Source organism: Oreochromis niloticus, linkage group LG15 (genome assembly GCF_001858045.2).
Source record: "Oreochromis niloticus isolate F11D_XX linkage group LG15, O_niloticus_UMD_NMBU, whole genome shotgun sequence".
NCBI lineage: Eukaryota > Metazoa > Chordata > Actinopteri > Cichliformes > Cichlidae > Oreochromis > Oreochromis niloticus.
This window is the reverse complement of record NC_031980.2, coordinates 20,467,476-20,489,771: the sequence shown is the minus strand read 5'-3', so window position 1 is coordinate 20,489,771 and position 22,296 is coordinate 20,467,476. Positions and strand designations below refer to the sequence as shown.

General features: G+C 43.4%; 1 protein-coding gene across 15 annotated transcripts; it reads left to right on the top strand.

Moving 5' to 3' along the window:
• Positions 1–1,686: 1,686 nt before the first annotated feature.
• Positions 1,687–21,916, top strand: LOC112842363 (uncharacterized). 15 transcript variants are annotated; one of them, XM_025898673.1, is made up of 10 exons: positions 1,687–3,724; positions 5,795–8,399; positions 11,546–11,628; positions 14,329–14,469; positions 16,289–16,385; positions 17,022–17,184; positions 18,181–20,788; positions 21,008–21,324; positions 21,445–21,729; positions 21,881–21,916. In XM_025898673.1, the coding sequence occupies exon 1, from the start codon at positions 1,723–1,725 to the stop codon at positions 3,133–3,135; it is 1,413 nt and encodes a 470-aa protein (XP_025754458.1). In that variant the 5' UTR covers positions 1,687–1,722; the 3' UTR covers positions 3,136–3,724; positions 5,795–8,399; positions 11,546–11,628; positions 14,329–14,469; positions 16,289–16,385; positions 17,022–17,184; positions 18,181–20,788; positions 21,008–21,324; positions 21,445–21,729; positions 21,881–21,916. The 15 variants fall into 15 exon arrangements, with proteins under 15 accessions (XP_025754458.1, XP_025754454.1, XP_025754456.1 ...); XM_025898669.1 differs by adding an exon at positions 15,542–15,601 and having other exon boundaries at positions 16,289–17,184; XM_025898671.1 differs by having other exon boundaries at positions 14,329–15,601.
• The last annotated feature ends 380 nt before the right edge of the window (positions 21,917–22,296 follow it).

Below are 22,296 nucleotides of genomic sequence, written 5' to 3'. Positions count from 1 at the left end.
TATCAGGGCTGGAGATGTTCACACCGCGAAGCCGCTGCTCCCGCACTGACTGTAACGCAGTCAATTCTTCTTTTACTGTTATGTTGTTTTGTGGATCACAAGGTTTAAAACTACTTATCAACACACACACACACACACACACAAAGGAACTCCACCAGAGTGCCTTTTTCGGATCACTTTTGCCGGTCCAAGCTCGGATAGAGGAGCAGGGTTGGATTTGTGACATGAAAAAAACCCAATAATTGTGTAGCGGCCCAGGGCTGTTCGGGGATTTGTTATGGACATTTATGTTCTGTTTTACAGTTATGTTTTGTTGTCATGTTGCCATGGTGACAGGTGACGCCCTCTCGCTGCGACGAGGTGGCCTTCCGGGGTCAGAGGGCGCCCTGTGTGTTGTTGTTGCTGTTTTTTTTGCCGCGCTGAGCAGAGGGCTCGCGCCAGTGTTGCTCCCCAAGAGCTAAATAAACGGGTGCTCCCGAAGAAACCTCCGTCTCCTCCGTTCCCTGAGCTCGCCACATTGGTGTCAGAAGTGGGATAGCTCACCCTCGCCGGAATGGAGAGAGACACTCAGAGGCTGGAGCAAGCCGTCGAGGAGAGTATTCGCTGCTTGGGAAGCCGGCGATTAAAGAGAGAGGAAGCTAGCGGCCATGTAAGTGCCCCGACGGGTCCCGATGGCGCGAGCGCACCGCGGCGGCTGCCCGCCGAGACCGACGCTAGGGCAATGCTTCATGGGCTGCCTCCGTCGGCCGACACACCGGGCCCCCGACAGCGAGCAGTGACGCCTGCAACGCCAGCTAAGGTACCGAAATATAACGGGCTAACCCCGCTAGAGCCCTACCTCTCACAAGTACGGCTAGCCGCGAGACATAATGGTTGGAGTGACGGCGAGGCTGCTACACACCTAGCGCTAGCATTGGAAGGAGACGCACTACAGGTACTCCTTGACCTAGCCGCGTCAGAGCAGCGTGAGCTCCAGGCCCTCACCATAGCACTCGAGAGGCGATTCGGGCAGCGGCACTCCACTGATCAGAGCAGGGAGCAGCTGACCAACCGGAGCCGTAGGCCGGGGGGGAGAGCCTGGGCACTTTTGCAGCGGATGTGTTGCTGTATGCTCGTCGTGGCTACCCAGAGTTCCCAGCAGCAGCCCGTGAGGAGCTTAGCCTGCATGCTTTCCTGCGAGGACTTTTCCCAGAGCGACTACGCCAACACATCCGCCTGGCCATGCCTCAAACTCTCCGTGAGGCGCTCTTTGAGGCTGAAAGGGCCGAGCTGGTGCTCACCTCACCACCTAACCAGCAGGTGCGCCCCCCAAACTACCCTCAGATCAGAGCCGCAGACTATGACGGGGAGGGGGAGGTCCCGGAGGTATGCCAGCTGCAGCCCTCGGCGCCCTGGAGGCGTCCCCGTCGACCGACCGACCGCTGTTACCGGTGTGATGAGCCTGGCCACGTGGCACGCGACTGCCTGGCGCCCGCCCCGAAGGCCAGAACTATGTGGCCTCAGGGGGATGAGAGGGGGAGCGTCACAGCGAGGGGACCACCGCTCCAGCGTCCTGCCCCCCTCCAAGAATGATGCACGGTGGCGGGCCTAGTCGGGCACCTCAAGGGACTTTACCTGAGCTGCCGTGTTGAGGACCAGCCCTGCCAGGCCCTGGTGGACACGGGGTCCACCATTTCCCTAATACGACCTGGTGTGTTTCCTGGAGCATCCGGGTCGCTTGTGATGGGTTGGCCACCCACCGACACCCAGCTGATGACAGTGACGGGGGAGAGAACTGACATGCTGGGGAAGAAACCATTGCGGATCCGAGTGAAGGATCTGGAGCTGGTGCATGACTTCTGGCTTGCTGACATCCAAGAACAGTGCATCATCGGCCTTGATCTGCTGACCCGCTGGGGGGCCTGCGTTGACACCGCGAAGCTGGTTATCACTCTTGGTACAGAGACTCTGGCCCTCCAGTGCGGTCAGAAGCAGGGAACCGGAGACTGCAGGCAGACTCGGCTGGTTCAGCACACCGTCGACACCGGCTCTGCTCAACCCATCTGTCTGCGCCCATGCCAGCTGCCCCTCTCGAAACGGCAGGGAGAGCGGGCCCAGGAGGCATGGGGCGTGGCTACTGCTCAGGCCGCAGCCGGCGGAGGTGGATGGCTCTCGTTGACCATGCAGCAGCTGAAGCAGGAGCAGGAGGCTGATGCGACGTTGGTTCAGGTGGGGGCCTGGCTGGAGGCAGCACGACGCCCAGGCTGGACAGGGGTGTCAGGACGGGGGCCCGAAGTGAAGGCCTACTACTCCCAGTACAACAACCTGGAGACCCACGACAGCCTCCTGTACCGGAGATGGCGGGCCCCCGGGCAGGGCAGAGATCTCCTGCAGTTGTTGGTGCCTCGGTCGCTGCGGTCGCAGGTGCTCGAGCTCGTCCATGGCTCGGTGGGGGCCGGCCACTATGGAAATGCTAAAACTCTCCGCCGTCTCAGGGGACGGTTCTACTGGCCTGGCTGTCGACGGGATGTGGAACGTCATGTGCACTGCTGTGACACCTGTACGGCACGGAAGGGCTCCACTCAATGCTTCACTGCCCCCCGACAGCAGCATCGGGTGGGGGCCCCGATGGAGAGAGCGGGAGGAGACGTCCTAGGCCCTTTCCCCGTCCCCGAGGCAGAGAACCGGCGCGTGTTGGTGGCCAGAGACTGCTACAGGAGGCTGAGGGAGCAGCGCCTGGCCCAGGTCAGTGCCGGAGTACGACAGAAAAGAGCCTGCGACACCAGGTGCGGAGGGGGAGCTTTCGTGCCTGGCGACAAGGTTTGGATGTACTGCCCGGCTTGCAAGAGAGGGGTATTCCCCAGGCTGTGCGGTCACTGGCAAGGGCCGGCGAAAGTCGTGGGGCGGCTAACAGAAGCGGTGTACCAGATCCACATGCCGGGCCCAGGGCGTGTGGCGGTGTGGCACCAGGACAGGCTCTCGCCGTACCGCCCGCCCACTCCAGCAGCCGCCGGGTCAGGGGATGCTGGTGGCACCCCAGGTTCTCATCCAAGTGACTCTTCCCCTGCTGGTCGAGATCAGCCTGCGCGCCGAAGGAAGACACATGGACAGTTGCAGGACTTTGTGTGGGGTAACGGGGTTGTCGGGGACGACTGACCCCTTAGGTGGGGGCTATGTAGCGGCCCAGGGCTGTTCGGGGATTTGTTATGGACATTTATGTTCTGTTTTACAGTTATGTTTTGTTGTCATGTTGCCATGGTGACAGGTGACGCCCTCTCGCTGCGACGAGGTGGCCTTCCGGGGTCAGAGGGCGCCCTGTGTGGTGTTGTTGCTGTTTTTTTTGCCGCGCTGAGCAGAGGGCTCGCGCCAGTGTTGCTCCCCAAGAGCTAAATAAACGGGTGCTCCCGAAGAAACCTCCGTCTCCTCCGTTCCCTGAGCTCGCCACAATTGCTAAAAGAAATTTAATTTGTAGCTCTAAATAAATTCTAAATGCATTTAGGACGTTTTTTTACTCACTTTATGTCTCTTCCACGGTGTTATTTTTCTCGCTTACAACATAGGTTACAATTACATTAGCATGACCAATTATGCAAATTAGGCGATGAAGTCATTTAGCAACTTCTAGCGACTTTTAGGACAGCGATTTTCCTTACTGAGGAGTTGGCAACACTGGTCCTGCGACGGTACACCGCCTCCGCACCACCGTTTAAACATGAAGTGTGGATGTTAGAAGATCCCAAATGTGGTGAGCTACTGGAAAATTACAGTTTTACTGAATCAACTCACGTTTTTGTTCTTGAAAGTGAGCGATAATAAGCGATATTTTATTGAGAAATGACAGTAGTCTGGCTGTTTCTCTTCATAGTTCTGTTCAAAACACGGTTACCTTTGGTTTGTTTGGCTCTTTTTTTCGCCTTCTGTGATTAATTCTGGTTTGCCTGCTTTATGGAGCTCAAACCAAGGCAAAATTGAAGTATCAGTATTTAAATGTAAATAGACTCAAACTAAGAGTGGAACAAAAGTCAAATTAATTAACCCTAATGTGATTGGGTGATTACACTGTCCCTTAAATGTATTTTTCATTTGTTTACTTATTTTGTGACACAAAACACCTCAGTGTTGAGTAAAATGATGAGCAGCAGAGGATGGGGGTCCTTTCAGGTGCCAAATCTCCACTGCTAACATTTAATGCATGTTTAGCTTAATTGTAGAAAAGGTGCTTGTAATAATGTTTGGGTGAATAGGTGAATGAGGCATGTTGTATAAAGCGCTTTTAGTGCTCGAGCAGAATAGAAAAGCCCTATATAAAAAGTGAGTTTACCATTTATTTATTTGTTCCATTAAATGCTCATGTAAATATCACCTGATATTTGTTCAAATATCGTCTGCGTAACAATGATACGAAATATCCGTAAAAGAACTAAGAAGTTGCAGAAGAGCGGGTAAATACAACAGAAACAAGACAGAACCCTGTGGCACCCCATAGGCGAGAGAGCTGACAGAGGATCTGAACTTAGAGGCAGCCACAGAGAAAGATCGTTCAGACAAATAGGATTGAAACCATTCCAATGCAGTACCCGACATACCCACCCAGTGGTTTAATCTATCTAACAAAATACGATGATCAAAAGTGTCAAAAGCAGAGGTCAGGTCCAGCAACATCAAAACAGTGCACTCTCCAGCATCATAGTTCATCAAAATATCATTAAACACTCTAAGAAGTGCAGTTTCGGTAGAATGAGCCTTTCGAAAGCCAGATTGAAATTAATCAAGAATGTTATGTTCATCTAGAACAACCGTGAGTTGCTTGGCCACAACCTTTTCTAAAATCTTGGCAATAAAAGGCAATTTTGAGATGGGTCTGTAGCTGGAAAACACAAAAGCATCAAGTTTGGTTTTTTTTTTAAAAGTGGGTGAATGAAAGCACTTTTACAGTAAACAGGGACCTGACCAGAGAGCAGAGATGCATTAATAATTGTAATATATATAATAATATATATCTTAGAAATAATATAATAATAATTAGTTGTTTTCTCATACAGTTATACATTTAATCGACTATATGCAGAAAACAGTGACACTGTGGCACTCTTATTGCCCATTGTTGCCCTGAGGCAACAAACCAATTTCAATAGCATCAATAGAGGGTTAAAATAATTTAAGGAAAAATAAATTCAAATGATTTTCTGTAACTACAAAAATGACCTAAATAAGACAGAAGTACACATTCAATGTTTTTAGCGTTTTGTCAACAACAGGCATGAGATTTGTTCAATATTTGTTGTGTCTACAAGGCTCAGGTGCCCTCATGAAGTGTCTTATTTGTATTGTTGAAAGCATTATAAAGGAACGCAAAACAAAATTACATATAGTTATAATTCTTGGCACTTTCTGGTGTGTGTGAGTTAGTGTGGCTCTTTTATGATTTGTGGGTCCAGCATCAAATTTAGAATTCTTCCCATCACATATGAGGTTTTGAATAATCATCTTATTTTAAAGACCTCATAATTTGGTAGTTTGCTCTCAGACTGTGGGCTTACTTGTGGTTTCTAGGATATTTAGAAGTAGTATGGGATCATCCTTCTGTGGAACCAGCTCCCAGTTTGAATGCAGGAGACAGAAAATATCTCTACTTTTAAGATTAAGTTTCAAAGCTTCTTTTTTGCTAATGCATATAGTTAGGGCTGAATCAGGTGACCCTGAATCCTCCCTTAGTTACCCTGGGACTACCCTGCTGGGGGATTCCCACCATGTGTTTATACACCTCTCTGCATTCAATAATTAGTTCTTGTTAATCTCTGGCTCTTGTCCACAGTGTGTCTTTTGTCCCGTCTTCCTCTCCTCACCCCCAATGGGTCGCAGCGGGCCGCCCCTCCCTGACCCTGGTTCTGCCAGAGGGTGCTTCCTGTTAAAAGTGAGTTGTTCCCTTCCCACTGTTGCCAAGTGCTTGCTCAAAGGGGGTTGTCTGATTGTTGAAGTTTTTTCTTAATTGTAGACTTTCTATCTTACAATCTAAAGTGCCTTGAGGAGAATGTTGTTGTGATTCGGCTCTGTATAAATACAATTAAATCGAATTGAGTGGGTTCAGCTGTTTTGTGAAATAAAAGTGACTGACACTGTAAGAAATAGCCTGGATGTAACTCATGATAAGAAGAGCAATATCGACCCCTCCTGGGTCAACTAAACTCCCGTGTTTTTGTCAGAGAGACAGGTTAGTTTATTACTCTTTTATAAAATAATGGTCATTCGATGTATGTAATAATATAATATAAATAATATTATAATAATAATAATATAATAGTAATATAAATAGTTATATAGAAGTCAGTAACACATACTCATATTTATGTGCAACATTCCATTGATGGAATGGAATTTTATTGATGTTAAATTAAAGTTCCAGATTAGCTATGCTGTCAGTGCAAGTCACTTCAACCTGTATAGCACCAAAGGAAACAATGGTGTTTTTAAGGCGCTTCACACTGTAAGGTAACAACTTACAGTATTAAAAAGAAAACCCCAACAGATAAACCCCTCTGAGCAAGCACTAGGCGACAGTGGGAAGGAAAAACTCCCTTTTAAGAGGAAGACACCTTCGACAGAACCAGGCTCAGGGCGGGGTGGCCATCTGCCGCGACCATTCCTGGGGATTTCAAAAATGACTTGATCTGATCTAAATGTAAAACTAGCTAATTTAAAGTGTCCAGTGAGTTTTCTAAAATATTTTGCTATTGATATCACGATGTCACTATAAAGGGGAAACTTTGTTTCTTCCCTTAAACCTCCCAAAAAATGCACGCACCGATGAGAAACACTTAGATATGCAACTTGGTTCCTTGGATATCTTTCTTTTGAAAGTGTTAACAATATCCTCATCAAGTTCTTGGGAGTTTAATTGCCAGAATGTCACGATAGCCGCTGCATGCTTCCACCTTTTACAGAGTGATTTGAAAACCCTCTTGCTGAGTTTCTTGAACTTCTCTGGGGGGATTTTGTCGTATTCGGCCCTGATTTCAGACCAGATTTTCACATTAAGCCGTTTGGAGATAGCTTCAGCACTTTCCATACTGAAGACTATGCCTGAATTTTTTGCAACCTGGGAAACCAGTTCTTCCACAAAGATTTCCACTGAAAATCTGCATCTTTCTTTCTTTTCATATGATTCCAGTCGATCGATATCTGTTAATGCCAACAGGTGTTCTTGGAATACTGAAGTAGTTATCATATTAAATATTGGTCTTTCTAAATCCATTAATTCTTTTAAATTCATTGAATCCTCCTCCCCATGGACACATAATTTTTCACAAAGATCCTTAAAAATGGCATTAGCAATGCTGTGAAAATATTTCTGCACTTTTCGGTCTAAATGCAAATCCATCCCCTGGATTTTGTCCAAGATTAGATCCAACAAAAGTTTCTGGTGAGAATGAGAAGGATGGCAATTTAAAAATTTACCAAACTTTGAAAACACATCCTGAATTAATGTGCTTAACCATCTTTCAAAGTTTTCGGGTGGCTCACAGGCTACAGAAGATCTGTGATTCTGTATCTTTTGACATGAATCCGTTTGACTTATGTTTGTTAACGGTGGGTTGCTGGCTTCATGTTCAACACAAGATTTCTGCTGCTGGGGATCTGGAATTGGATTGTTTTCTGCTTTTGCAGCACTGTGTTGGTCAGCATTGTGGCAGCTTTCTTCTGTGTTAGCTGTTTCTTGGGTGTTAGCATCTATATTCTGTGCAGTATCAAACTCCTGCTCAGCAGAATCGTCCACATATTTCACATGTGAGAATAACACTGTTTCGCCAGTGATGGTGTGGACAGGGGAGTTCTGGGAAGACCTCAGTGGTACTGTTACTGACTGTTGACACAGGTCCATTATGCTCTCTACAAAATCTACAAGCCGCTTAGCGGTGAAGCGATCCGGATACCCTAAGATAAGCTCTTGCCACTGCCAAGATGAGAAACTATAGAACAAGTTATTCAAGAGGGATATCAGAGCCCGTATTGTATAATTATCCTGTTTGCTCAGAGCTGTTTTATCACCTGTCATTCTCTTATCGTTTGAGGTTGCCATTTGTTTTGTTTTTTAACATTAAATTAATTCCTTAAATGTTGTTTTGTGTTAAATTCCGTGTTTGAACGTTTAGAAGCGCTGCTAATGTCCCGCTGTATAAATGCCTTTCAACTGAACCTATCCAAGAGCTCTATATAAGGTCTATTTAAGGTTTCTGGATCAGCCTAATCCTATGTGGCGTCACCAGTTCTTTGAAGATTGCCCCGCCCATCATGACGAAAGGGGTGGGGCACATCTGTTGCTTAGCAACTTGAAAAAAGGCACGCCTCGCTGAATGCCACATCCGTCCTGCGACGGTACACCGCCTTCGCACCACCGTTTAAACATGAAGATCCCAAATGTGGTGAGCTACTGCAAAATTACTCACGTTTTTGTTCTTGAAAGTGAGCGATAATAAGCGATATTTTATGGTCTGGCTGTTTCTCTTCATAGTTCTTTTCAAAACACGGTAACCTTCGGTCTGTTTGGCTCGCAGCTTAAAACGTAGTTTCAGTGTTTTTTCGTCTTCTGTGATTAATTGTGGTTTGGCTGATTTATGGAGCTCAAACCAAGGCAAAATCGGAGTATCAGTATTTAAATGTAAATAGACTCAAACTAGGAGTGGAACAAAGGGGGTCCTTTAAGGTGCCAAATCTCCACTGCTAACATTTTATCCACGTTTAGCTTAATTGTAGAAAAGGTGCTTGTAATAATAGTGAATGAGGCATGGTTTATAAGGCGCTTTTAGTGCTCGAGGCAGTAACGGTTTTTGATACGGGCGACACGGGCGGTTGCCCGGGGCGGCATCGTGGTGGTGTTGCCCTATTTTGTTTTATTTTGCGAGTTGATTATTAGATGCTGCCCCGACATCAGCCAGCGCATATTGGGAATGGCATAGGCACCGATCGGGTTTCTATCGCCCATTTGCTGGGAGTAAGGGCGCCCTCCGTTTGCGAGGTGCACCTGCTGCTTGCGGCACAGGGAGGAGAGGGCGAGGCGGCGGGAGATTCTCTGGCTGGCTGGAGCAGCATCTAATAATCAACTCGCAAAATAAAACAAAATAAAAACAAACCAGCAAACACGAAAACACCAGACATTATGATACAGACTTATAATTTGCACCGGTGTTTTTTCCAAATTCAATACGCGAAAAGTGAGCGCGAGAGCCCGGTGCGCCTGCCCGCTGCTGAAGTCAAAGTAAACTTTATTGTCATCTCCGCTACATACAGTACAGTATATAGAGAGACGAGACGACGGAGCTCCAGTTACAGCAGTGCAAGTAAACAAACAATAAATATAAGAAGAGTAAGAAATAATATACACTTTAGGACTAGGGGTAAAGGGATCAATGACAATTTAAAATTTATAATATACAGTTTGATGATTTAAAGTCTCACACACAACGTGTCGAAAGGTCCGGCTGCTTCCAAATAGAGCACATTTCATTCATAATGATGTAAATCCAAGCCCATTATGTATTCATGATTTGAATCCTGGGTTGTGTGAAATCCCAGAAATACACCTTAGACAAAGTGAATCCGTGAACTAAGGTGTAGGTCTGTTAGGTTATGTTGTGGTGATCCTCGGGTTGGGGGATTTGTGTTCATACTGGAGTGCAAAATTAAAACTAATGGAAGATGGACAAGAAAAGTTCAAAGCCATCAGGTGCTTAGTTTAGAAAAAAAGAGAAAAGAAGAAGAGGAGAAATGAGCAAAAGATACAGATAAGCAGATGTGTCACTGGATAATGGCAGGTCATCCTGAAACAATCAGAATCAGAATCATACTTTATTAATCCCTAAGGAAATAATGTGGATTACAGTTGCTCCAATAAGAAATGGTAAAAATAGTAACAGTAACAGACTAAATTCCAAACAATACATTATGTTACAGATTTTAATATTAGTTAGTCAGTGTCAGTTGTTGATTTGTCCTGTTCTCATTGTATGATGAATTATGATGGCTGTTTGGTAGCTGTTTGCATACAATGCATACTCTCTCTCTCTCTTCATATGTGTGCGTGTGTGTGTGTGTGTGTGTGTAGGGGGGGGGGGGGGCGCCAGAGGGAGTGTTCGCCCGGGGCGCCAAACAGGCTAGGACCGCCACTGGCTCGAGGAGAATACAAAAGCCCTATATTAAAGAAGAAAGTTTACCATTTATGTATTTGTTCCATTAAACGCTTTTGAGAAAATCAATTTGATACTTGTTAAAATTAAAAAATGTGAATCAATTAGTTGTTTTCTCATACATTTATTAATCGACTATATGCAGAAAACAGTGACACTGTGGCACCCTGAGGCAACAAACCAATTTCAATAGCATCAATAGAGGGTTAAAATAATTTAAGGAAAAATGATTTTTTGTGATTACAAAAATGACCTAAATAAGACAGAAGTACACATTCATTGTTTTTAACGTTTTGTCAACAACAGGGCACATGAGGTTTGTTCAATATTTGTTGTGTCTACAAGGCTCAGGTGCCCTCATGAAGTGTCTTATTTGTATTGTTGAAAGCATTATAAAGGAACGCAAAACTAAATTACATATAATTATAATTCTTGGCACTTTCTGGTGTGTGTGAGTTAGTGTGGCTCTTTTATGATTTGTGGGTCCAGCATCAAATTCAGAATCCTTCCCATCACATATGAGGTCTTGAATAATCATCTTATTTTAAAGACCTCGTAGTTTGATAGTTTGCTCTCAGACTGTGGGCTTACTTGTGGTTTCTAGGATAGTTAGAAGTAGAACGGGATCATCCTTCTGTGGAACCAGCTCCCAGTTTGAATGCAGGAGACAGACACTATCTCTACTTTTAAGATTAAGTTTCCTTTTTGCTAATGCATATAGCTAGGGCTGAATCAGGTGACCATGAATCCCCCCTTAGTTACCCTGGGACTACCCTGCTGGGGGATTCCCACCATGTGTTTATACACCTCTCTGCATTCAATAATTAGCGGCTGCAGCGGGCCGCCCCTCCCTGACCCTGGTTCTGCCAAAGGGTGCTTCCTGTTAAAAGTGAGTTGTTCTGTCCCACTGTATTGAGGTTTTTTCTTTTTAAATGTAGACTTTCTACCTTACAATCTAAAGTGCCTCGAGGAGAATGTTGTTGTGATTCGGCTCTGTATAAATACAATTAAATCGAATTGAGTGGGTTCAGCTGTTTTGTGAAATGTGATATTGATATTAATTTCCCAATATTTAACTGTGAGTGACACGGTAAGAAATAGCTTGTATGTAACTTTGACTGGTAACATGGACCCAGTCTGATGGATAGTTACTGAATATTGCTGCTGGAGTCTCCGCCATTGACTGTATGTAAGTTATATAGAGATGCAGTCTTTTTTTTTAAGGCTGCAGTCAAACAAGTCATTGTAAAAACAAGACAAGTCGATAAAAAATAACCAATTTTATAGGTATGTAATGTGACGAAACCTCTAATGACTTGATATGTTTGGGATGGATGGGCTGTGAATTATATAGTGAACTGTGTTATTTTTGTCTCTCTGTGCAGGTTAGGGCCTATTATATGCCGCAGCCTAAAGGCAGCTGAGTTGCAGAGGACGGAGTGATCACTGGCTATCTACTTACAGGGTGGTGAGTCTCAGAGGACAACTGCTATCCCTGTTGAAGTGAACAACGTGTGGAGTGCAACTGGCTTTGTGGCATAGCTGGCTCTGGCCTTGGACTGTGTGTTTTTGCTTTGTACCTAAACAGGACACTGGACTGTTTTAACTTTTATTCATTGTGTTTATAAATTACCTCTCAGAATTTTATTGACTGTCATCTTTTTGCCCACGGCGGAGACGGTTGGTCAGACCTAGAATCTCTTTGTGTGTGTGTGTGTGTGTGTGTGTAACATCAGCACTTTTTGAAGGGTTTTGCATAAAAGAGTGTGAGCAGGTCAAAAGGTCAATTCATTTATTATAGTTTTATGGCAGCACCCTCTAGTGGCCTTGAAGCAAACAGTCTCCCAACTAAGCCATGACATCTCCGGTCTCTCCTACTTTTGTGTGCTCTGCTGGAGGAGCAGCAATGGATCTAGTGATACTGAGTAAGCGGATTAGGACAGGCCTGGGGAAATGTGGTTTGCATGAAGTATCAGAGGGAAAAAAACAACCTTGTACAGCTCATACTTTTTTTTAACAAAAATAATAATACACTAATAATGAATACTTTTCATGACGTTCAGATTTCTGGACTCATGAGTTCATAGAAAATTAATGTTATGGAACTTTGAGATAAGTCTTAAAACTACATTGTATACTTATTATTTATTTACTTTAATCAGATTTGACTGGTATTTTTAAACATTAATTTTTTTTTTGTTCCTTCAACTATTGTATTTAAACTTATGACTCACTCACAGTATGTTTATAGAACTGCCCAAATAAACGGTGAGGATGTGGCCGCAGTGGCTGAGAAGCAAGAAATTTGCTTCCTTTTTTTTTTTTTTTTTCATTGTGAAGCATAAATGAACATACCACAAAAACCTGCACGAAGAAGCCATATTTGTTTTTTGTGGGTGCACAAGATGAAGCTTTAGTATTATTACACATATGATAATGATGTTAGCATGCAACACACAAACTCAGTACTGTAAAACCCAGAGTGATTTTAAAGTTGAGTGTATGCCGACCCCAGCAGCCAAAGGGAGCTCGGGGGAGAGCTTCTGGTGGTCCATTCACTTAGGTGGTCTCATTTCTCCTGGTTGTTTTCACCCACTTTGCGCCAGAAAGACGAAACCAGCAGATGTTGTGCTAAACAACAGCAGCACGTTTAAGTGTGATCGGCTGTTGTTAGAATTTATTTAATATTAATTTCTAGTATCAGCTGATGTTTTCTGGAGCCACAGCTGTAAAAACTTTATGGCTTTTCCTATAATACCTCTTGGGCCAAAATGCCCGGGCCGATTTTTTTTGTCCCAGTCCAGCACTGAGTGTATGCCGACCCCAGCAGCCAAAGGGAGCTTCTGGTGGTCCAGTGATGTGTCCTGAAGCGACGACATCAGCTGCCCCTCCTGTAGGCCCACCACCAGCAGTAGGTGCTATCTGTCTCATTCCAAGCTAACTGCTACTCCTCTACATCTAAACGAGCCAGTTGAGGAGGTTCAGGCATCTGACAAGGGTGCCTCTTGAGCGCCTCCTGGGTGAGATGTTCCAGGCATGTCCCACCAGGACAGACAGGACAGACCCAGGACATGTTGGGGAGATCACAGCACTCAGCAGAGAGTGCCTCAGTGTCCCCCAAATAATGGAGGAGCTGGCTCAGGAGAGTAAGGTCTGAGTCTTCTCTGCTTATGCTACTGCCACAGAAACTGGACACCAGATAAGCTCAGAAAAATGAATGGATAGATAGATGGATAGCATTATCATATCATTATTTCTATGTTGTGTGCAATGAACACAACTGTCTAGTAATATGCAATGTGTGTAGCTTAGCACAACCCTGGGTCAAACAGACCTGAAACTCTTTCCACATACGAAACATAAACAGAGAAATAAACAGACAAAAGAGACTGAGATGGCTAGATCAGGTTGCCACATTTTTATGTATGTAACCCGAGTAACTGTTATTGCCTGGGGCTACACAGAAAATAGGATTAATGAAGGTAGAGGGATGGGAATTAAATTAATCTACACTTTATTTGAAGGAAATATTTTAGGACTCACGGCACATCTCAAACACTTAATGTTTGACTCTGTGAAATGAACTTAACAGCAGGGGATTTGTTTCTGTTGTGAGTTGACGCTGAAATTGTTGATCAGTGGAGTCTGACAGAAGCATGAGGGTTTCTAGTGTTGTTTTAAATCATTGTGCCTTCACAAAAAGGCACAATGAAAAAAACAAAAGCGCTCTAGAGTTTCTCCTAACACTGATACTCAGCTTTTGTTGTATTATGTTTAACTAATCCTGTGAGTTTTATGTCTGAATTAATTTGATGTCCAGTCTCATTTCACAATAAAAAAAATGTTTATGTCATTAGCTAGTCTGTGTACATGTACTTCTTCTCCAGTGTTGAAAATGTTAAACTCACAACCTGCACATTTTCTGGTTGCATCATCAAATAAATACCCCCAAAAGTAGTCTGAGTACTTTTACACTGGTTTTATGCTGCCATATTCTCAAAGTCTTTCACTGAACACATTCAGTCACACATTGTTCATAATTTATTGGAAGTTTATTGTTTAATGTCCTGTCTAAATAACTTCAATCACCATTTGTATTCATTAATGAATAACTGTCTGACTGCTAATATTAAAAGAAATTGAAACTGTTGTGCTTTTGTTCACGTAGAAGGGCCTGCTGCTGGATGTCCAGACTCCAGCGTCAGCAGGAGGGTCAGGGTACAGGGTTCGAACCTCCTCACGAGATGTCGTATCTGCTGGATAAAAGCAAGCTACATCACAGCAGGGATTGTCCTAGAGCTGCCCTACGGTAACAATCAACTGACTAATATATGAAATACTTGCAGTAGCACAATAATAAACACAAAGCAAAAAAGTGTTTAGTGAAGATAAAAAACCCCATCAAAGTTTTAGTTTGGATAAAGGGAGACAGAGCACCAATCTAAACCAGTGTAAACCATCTGGCACCTCCACACTTGTAAGAACAGCATGACCAAAGTGATTGTAAGAGGAAACGACCTTGACTTCCTTTACATAGTACTGAGAATAAAAGAAAAGCATAATTAGAATTATTTGTGCTTCTTCTTCTTTCGGCTGCTCCCTTTAGAGGTCGCTACAGTGGATCATCTGCCTCCATCACTCTATTTCTAGCATTCTCCTCAGTCACACCAACCCCCTGCATGTCCTCCTTCACTACATCCACGAATCCTTTCTGTGGTTGTCTGAAAACATCATCCACAGAGACTATTGCCTGATCTCATCCGTCAGCCTCTCCATCACCAGTGCAAACAAGAAGGGGCTCAGAGCCTCTCTCTGATGTAATCTCAACCCATCACATACTTCTCTGCCCCTCAGGACTTCCTTATGCAGCGCCACAGTTAGCCTTCACTCCTACCCTCTCTATGCCTCCCGTCTCCATCCTCTTCAGAGTTGCCTCACTTCCTTCTCTAATTCCATTTTCATCCAAAGTACTCCTCCTCTCTTCTCAACACACTGTCTTCTCATTAGCACATTTCCGTCTCTATACTTGGTTACTCTCTTCCAGCACAATTTATGTGCCTTCCTATTCATTACAAGTCATTTTCTCCTTAGTGTCCAGCCTCACATACAACTCACTACAAGCCTTTTGCTGTGCCAGTGACACCTCTCTCTTTGCTGTGCACCTAGCCTTTTAGTACTCCTTCCTTCAGCTCCCTGACTATCCCACTCTTTCTTTGCCAGTCTCTTCCTTGAATACATTCCTGAATCTGTTATTATTTGTGCAAGATTAAAAGCAAGATTTTGCTTTTACAGTCTCACTGCGGGTTGATACATTGTAAGAACGCCTGTGGTTCACATAAGCATTAAAAGCTTGTATTACTCCCTGATGTTTTGCCTGTTAGCATGTGCAGCAGCTGGAGAAGGCCTCCCAGCCAGAGACAGGACAGCTTCTCGATGTGCAGGTTGGTCGTCTTCTACGCAGGAGCAAAGGAGAAAAATCCCAAGTTAAACAGAACAACTACCTCTAATAACAAACAGACATCTCTCTAAAAACGTGGCAGCAGTTCACCATGTCAAATGCTTTCTCGTCGTGCACAGTGACTATAACAATTAGCCCCACTGGCTGCACTGTCCTGCTGTGACATAAGTTAATCAGCATTGCTATAAAACAATGAGGCTATTACGTTTGACCTGCACTTGCAGAATACATTCCAAAGCTTTTGTTCCCTAAAGCATTCGTCCTTCTTTGTGAGCAGTTTGTGACAAAAGAAAAGCCCAGAAACTGGCACCAGTTCAAAGCATTTCTCAGATGATTTGCTGTAAACTTGAATACAAGCACAGATTAATAAATGTCTTCTAAAACATTCTACTGAATACATTCTTCACTACGAATATCAAATTAAGATATCACTTTAACAGCCCAGAGTTAGTATCGTGTCTTTGCCTCACCACATCTGGGGTTAACTGGGTTAAATTCAACATAGCAGCGTCTCTAAATGACTGATTCTAAGCCTGGCACTTATGCCTGCACACATTACCCTGCTGTTCAGTGGTGCCTGACTGCAATACCTGTTTACCTGATTGTAGTGGGTCTTGTGTGAATCTGTGCAACCCATCTGAACCTCCAGTTGTCACCGCTCTTTCCTCAGATACCTACATAGGGCTGACAGCACTCTGAACACTTCCTGTTGATCATCTGAAGCACGACAGGGGACTGAAGGCAGGGCAGGGATCAGGAAAATAAAGGTTTATAATTTGCACAAATCTTACCCTGTTGGCTGGGAATTTCATCGGGTGGTGGGTGGTTTGGTGCTGACACTGAGCAATTCTGTGAATGCATTTTTTTTTATGTATAGAGTTATCATACAGGGCAAAATGTGAAAATATTTGCAGTCTTTGCAATGAGTTACAGTTCTAAACGAGTGCTGGCTAAAAACAGAGAAGGGCCTAGATGGTGCAAGATTTGCCAGCTTTTTCTGCAAGGTTGGGATGGGCGGAGAGGGCTGCCTCTGCAGGACGACAACTAGATTCTTTCTTTGTCATTCTTTGACAAAGACACAGCGAGCTGAAGCACTCCTGTCTTTTCAGGCTTACTGTACCTCATAATTCAAGTCTTTCTCCACCCTGGTGGTCCTTTTTAGTCTCCTTTTCCTGCCTCACCACCTTTTCCTCCTTCTGCTTATGTGTTTCAGCTTCATGGATCCTGCCTTGGTTTTTCAGCTTATACTGCAGAGAGTAGATAAAACTATCTCTCAAAACCCACTCCATTGTGACAGAACCCACTCTTAACTACAAAGAAGGAGAAATGATGAAGGACACTTAGTGTTTGTGCACCAGTTGTTATGTGTGTAACGCATAAACCTCTGCTTTTCCCCGCTGTAGCCATTCTGTCGCTGCGGTGCATTGTGCGGCCTGCTAGCTGCATCGAGGCGTCGGGAATTTCCTCTCATAGCCATGTCTCGTGACGACAAGGACACGACGGTCACAGGCGAGCTCGTCACCTCAGTCCTTTTCTCTTTCCTTTGCTCATCTTCATATTCCTCCAGTAAGTGTGCCCTCTGCATGGCCAGCCTCTTCTCTTCTTTCTCCTCCTCAATCCTAATTTGTTCTCTTTCCTCTTGCTGTTTTCACTTATTTTCCTGTTTGAAATGCACAGTTACAGTTAGTCAAAGGAATTTGCAAAGAAAAGCGTCTGGACTTCTTTAAGTTGCTTGAAGACGTTTCACCTCTCATCCGAGAAGCTTCTTCAGTTCTAAGGTCAAATGGCCGAGAGTCCCAGATTTAAACCCAGTGGGAGTATCCCCCCAAAGAGGGACAAAGGACCCCCTGGTGATCCTCTAATCACATGAGCCAAGGTGTGAAAGCGGGTGTGGGACCTAATCAGCCAGGGTTTCGGGTGAGCTCATTGTGAGCTCACCCGAAACCCTGGCTCATTGTGACTACGATGACTCTCTCTCAAAGTCCACTCCATTGTGATACATATATATTTAACATTACCGTTTCTCATTTTCTAAAACAACATTAATTTGCTTTAAGACCAAGAGTGCAGCAGGTAATCTATCACAGTAAATATAAGGACTTATTTTTTATTTTGTTAGTAGGTTGTTGCATTTTCTTTGTAATGCTGATTTCACACAAACTGGACGGCAACACGTTTTTCAACTCCAGCAATCTAAACATCACCACAGTTAAATCAAACCAGTTGCTGTCGGATTTTTGTTATGTTTAAAAACTATAGTGTCACGGTCTGCCTGAGAAATATTCTGCTACAAGTGGGCTTTGGTATTGTTTTTCTCTCTTCTTTTCTCTCCCTCTATCGCCTGGGCGGAGGCCATTGTGGGCTCCCGCCTTTGGCCTACATACCTGGGAGAGGGTGAACACCTGCATCTCATTAACTGGCCCCTACTTAAGGGAAGAAGTGAGACTGCTCTTTGCTGGATCTTTGCTTGACTCGTGTCAGTGAAGTCCTGGCTAGGACACTAGTAATCTAGTTCCCTTGGTTTTTGAATCTTGTGCTAACACATTGTTTCCCTGTGTACAGACAGCCTGGACCTGCCCTTGTTCCTTACAGAGATTCTGGTACGAGAGAGGAGTGAGAGACTGGTGAGACGCCAAGAGTGAGCGTGTTCCCCCTGCTTTTCCCTGCAGATTCCCTGGAGACCTGATCCCTGCGCCCTTGTCTATAGCACTTTGACACTGTCGCACATTTCACTTGGTGTTTGTGAATAAACCCTCTGTTCTTCCTTTGAGTGAAAGAGTCCTGTGTTTGAATACCGTAACATATAGCTTGCTTTAAAAATTGTTAGCAGTAATCAACAACATAAATAAACATTTAGTAATGTTTGTGAATACAGATAGTTACAATACGTGGATTGTGAGGAAGATGAGGATCTAATGGATTCCTGGTTGCATAGTATTAATAATCTTTATCATATGAAGTCTTGGAATTGTGAGGTACAATAGGAGGTACAGGAGGAGCAACACCTGCAACCCTGAACAACGGAGTTACCAACACTTGAGTGAGTGTATAAGCAGGGCTGCTAATTTTATTTATTTAACTGAAGCAAAAGTGAGCTACCTTGGGATGGTCGCCTCTCCTAGGATGTTTGAGAAGTCTCTGTGGTAGTCCTCACTACAACAGGCCAGTGAGGGGACACTGGTAATTTCATCCCATTCGAAGGCACAGTCACCTGGGACTTTCCTGGGGGGCCTCTCTCATCTGCAATCTCAGTGGGTTTACCATTTTCAAGACTGGAATTTAGGTGCTTACCTTTGGCCTCTAGATCGTTTCCTAGCTTGTGAAGAATATCCTGGCTCAGGCTCTTATAGTGACCATTCACAGACCCTATAGCTCCTGAATCCGGTCAGGCTGGAACCGATTGTCCAGAAGACAATCATCAAAAAAAGACAACATATATAAGATTTGGTGGCACTTTATTTTTAAGAAATTTCTCCAAGACTCCACAACAACAACAAATCCAGACCTGACACAAACATTATGTTTTTGATGTTTAAATGTTTTGCTAGCCAGGTCTTTTTAATGTTATACTCCTACCGCTTTCTCAGGGTAAACCCTCAGCTCAAGTCTCTTCTCCCTAAAGAGAAAAAGGAGAGAGAAAAACGTCACAGGCTTGTTGCTGTCTCCTACGTCTTCTTTTTCTTTCAGCTGCTCCCTTTAAAGATCTCCACAACATGATCAACAGCCTCCATCTGAATGAAAATGATCACTACTGAATGAAAATAACTCAGTAAAAGACTTTTTTCTAATAGCTTTGTGTGGTGCTCTATTGTTTATTTCGCTTTTTTAATTTTATTTTTATAAGTTATTCTGATTTATTTAAGACCTTTTCTTATAGGTTATACATAATTTTATCCCTGATGTAACAGTAAATTCCTATTGTCTGGCCTAAGTGAACTATATATTATTTTATCTATACATGTTCAGATTTTTATTTCATTTTTTTGCATCATCACACCCTGGATATCATCACACGTATCTGTAGTCCAGCTGAAGTGAAAAGCTTTTTCCTTTCATACTTTGTACCCAGCATAAGGCTTAACTCAATACCTCAGAAATACGGCATATATAGAGTAGACTGTACAAAAAAAAAAAACAGGAAACTAGTCACTAAACACTACAGGCTTAAATAATTCAGCCAATTCACTACTACAGCCTTGTACAGTACCTCTGGATTAGGTGTGTCACTGGTTTATGTTAAAATTGTTTTTCTCTTCTTCTTTCTCCTGTTTAATTTTCTACAGTTTATTCTATCTATTCACTGCAACTGAGAAATACTTACCTCTGTAGCATTTCTGGAGCCTCATTTCTTCAAAGGGACAGAAAAGGTGACAGAGAGGAGTAAGACAAGTAAGTAAAATAAGATAGGAGAGAGCAGAGAGGAGAGCCGGAAGGGGGGCGCCCGATCTGGCGGGGAGGTGTGGGAAGCCAGATCGGGCTGTATGCTCTACTTCCCCACTGCCTCCCAGAAAAGGGGAGAAGAGGGGAATATTTTTCTTTTCCTTTCTTTCATTCCTCCTTTTGGTTTCACTACCATGAGGTTAACTGCTCAGTTCCCAGGAGGCCCTGAGACAGCTGTAGCAGTCAACCAGCAAAACTTCTAATGTTATGTTTCACCCTTTCGACGCCCCCTGTTGAGGCAGGCCCACCACGACTCGATCAATCCTTGGCATGTGTATCGCAGCTGACTGAGCTGACTGTCCAGTGACTGGTCCTCTCAGCAGTGTCAGCTAATTCTCTTATAGCCTGCCGTTGTGCCTGTCCTCTGAGCCCAATCTCTCTAAGCAGTTTTGCTGTTGTACTGGCAACAAAGCCCCTGCACCCCACTTCCAGCGGGCGCACCTTGATCTTCCAGCCTCTGTCCTCTGTATTCATCAATTTCAGAGATGCGGAAAGCTCACATACTCAATATCAACAAGAAGAAAGAAAGAACTAAAAATTACTAAAGTTGTGGTGAGGAAGTGGGATCTGACTAATGACAGGAAGTAAAAATAGTTTTAAAGAGTCATCAGCTCAGAGACTGTGACAGTTGAGACCGACAACAAGAAAGAAGTGAGACAGAGAAGCACGATGGATGAATTCAGAGGGATTCAAATGTTTTTATGTCTGATGCTGATGATTCAGATTGCAGGTAAGAATACAGGAAACATTTTAATAGCAAGAAAACTAAATTTTATCAGTATTACTATAGTCAATAACCTTTACAGTAAATAAGACAGCTGAGCATGCTCTGTTGTTTTAGGGAAGCATGGGACATGTTTACAAACCCGAGTCTAAAATCTTTGCTCTGATTGTAATAAGTGCTGCATTCTGATTTATATTTCATATTTCTCTTCAATCTTCTCAACAGTATCTGAAACTGAAACCTCCATTTTTATGAAAGTTGGAGATGACGTCACTCTGCTTTGTCTAAATGTGATAGATGAGCAGAATAACTGTGACGGTATTGAGTGGACCTTTACTTCAAGGCACAAAACAACAGTAGAGCTGATCACACTTGGACAGATTGGTGAAGAAGCCAAAATCAAATCAGACAGACTGAGTGTTACAGCGAACTGTTCTCTGGTTATTAAGAATCTCACATTTGAGGAAGTTGGTCTTTATTCATGCCTACAGTACAAATTAGGAGAAATACAAACTCTAAACACTCTGGTTCATCAGTCTCAGGTTAATCTTTTTATTATTAGTTGTGAGTATTTACATCTCAATCTCAATTTTCAGCACAACTCATTGCAGAAAAATTAATGCTCTGTCCTTGTTCTCACATTATTTCATTATGTTTACCAGTAACTGAACACATGGGCACTGATGAGGTCATTTTAAACTGCTCTGTGGTGACATATGGACAGTGTCATCACACCGTTAATTGGCTACTTAAAGGTCAAGATGTGAACAAAGATAACAAAGAAATACTGACCTCACAGACTGACTGCTCCACTACTGTGACCTTTTGGAAGTCTCACTATATTTATCCATCAAGATATGAGAACATGAAGTGTGAAGTGACTGATGCTAAGACAGGAAGTGTGCAGCTGTTTACCTTCAGCTATCAGTCCTCAGATGAGGAAACAGGTGAGCTCATGATCAGCTGTTTAAAACAAGTAAAAATAGCTAAAATATTAATTAGATGTATTTCAGGTGTTTGGGCAAAATAGTTTTTGTTGTATTTATAACACACGAACAATGTGAAAAAATTTTGAATGTTCTTTTTTCATTTATTCAGATGACAAAAAAACAACACAGAAACCAACAAGAAAAACCGAAAGATACAGAAAAGAAACAGAAACAACCACAACACCAATGAAGGATGATTCACATGGTAGTCACTCAAAACGCATCCTTATGTCATGTATACTGTTGTAATCCTTTTTAATCATAATATTTAGTGGAACATAATAATTTAGATTTAAATGTGCCAGATTAAATATATGAAGAACCTAAATAAGCACTACATAAAAAGAAAAAAATTAAAATGTTTCATGGGATCTAATATTTGTTTTAAAATGTTTGTTTGATATAAAGTTATTGTTTTTTATTATGTAATGCCAAGTTTGGATGTTTTCTTTTTTTCAGATTTTTCTGTATCTTCGAGGTTCATTATTGTCTCAGCGGGTTTAGCAACACTTTTAATCACTGCTG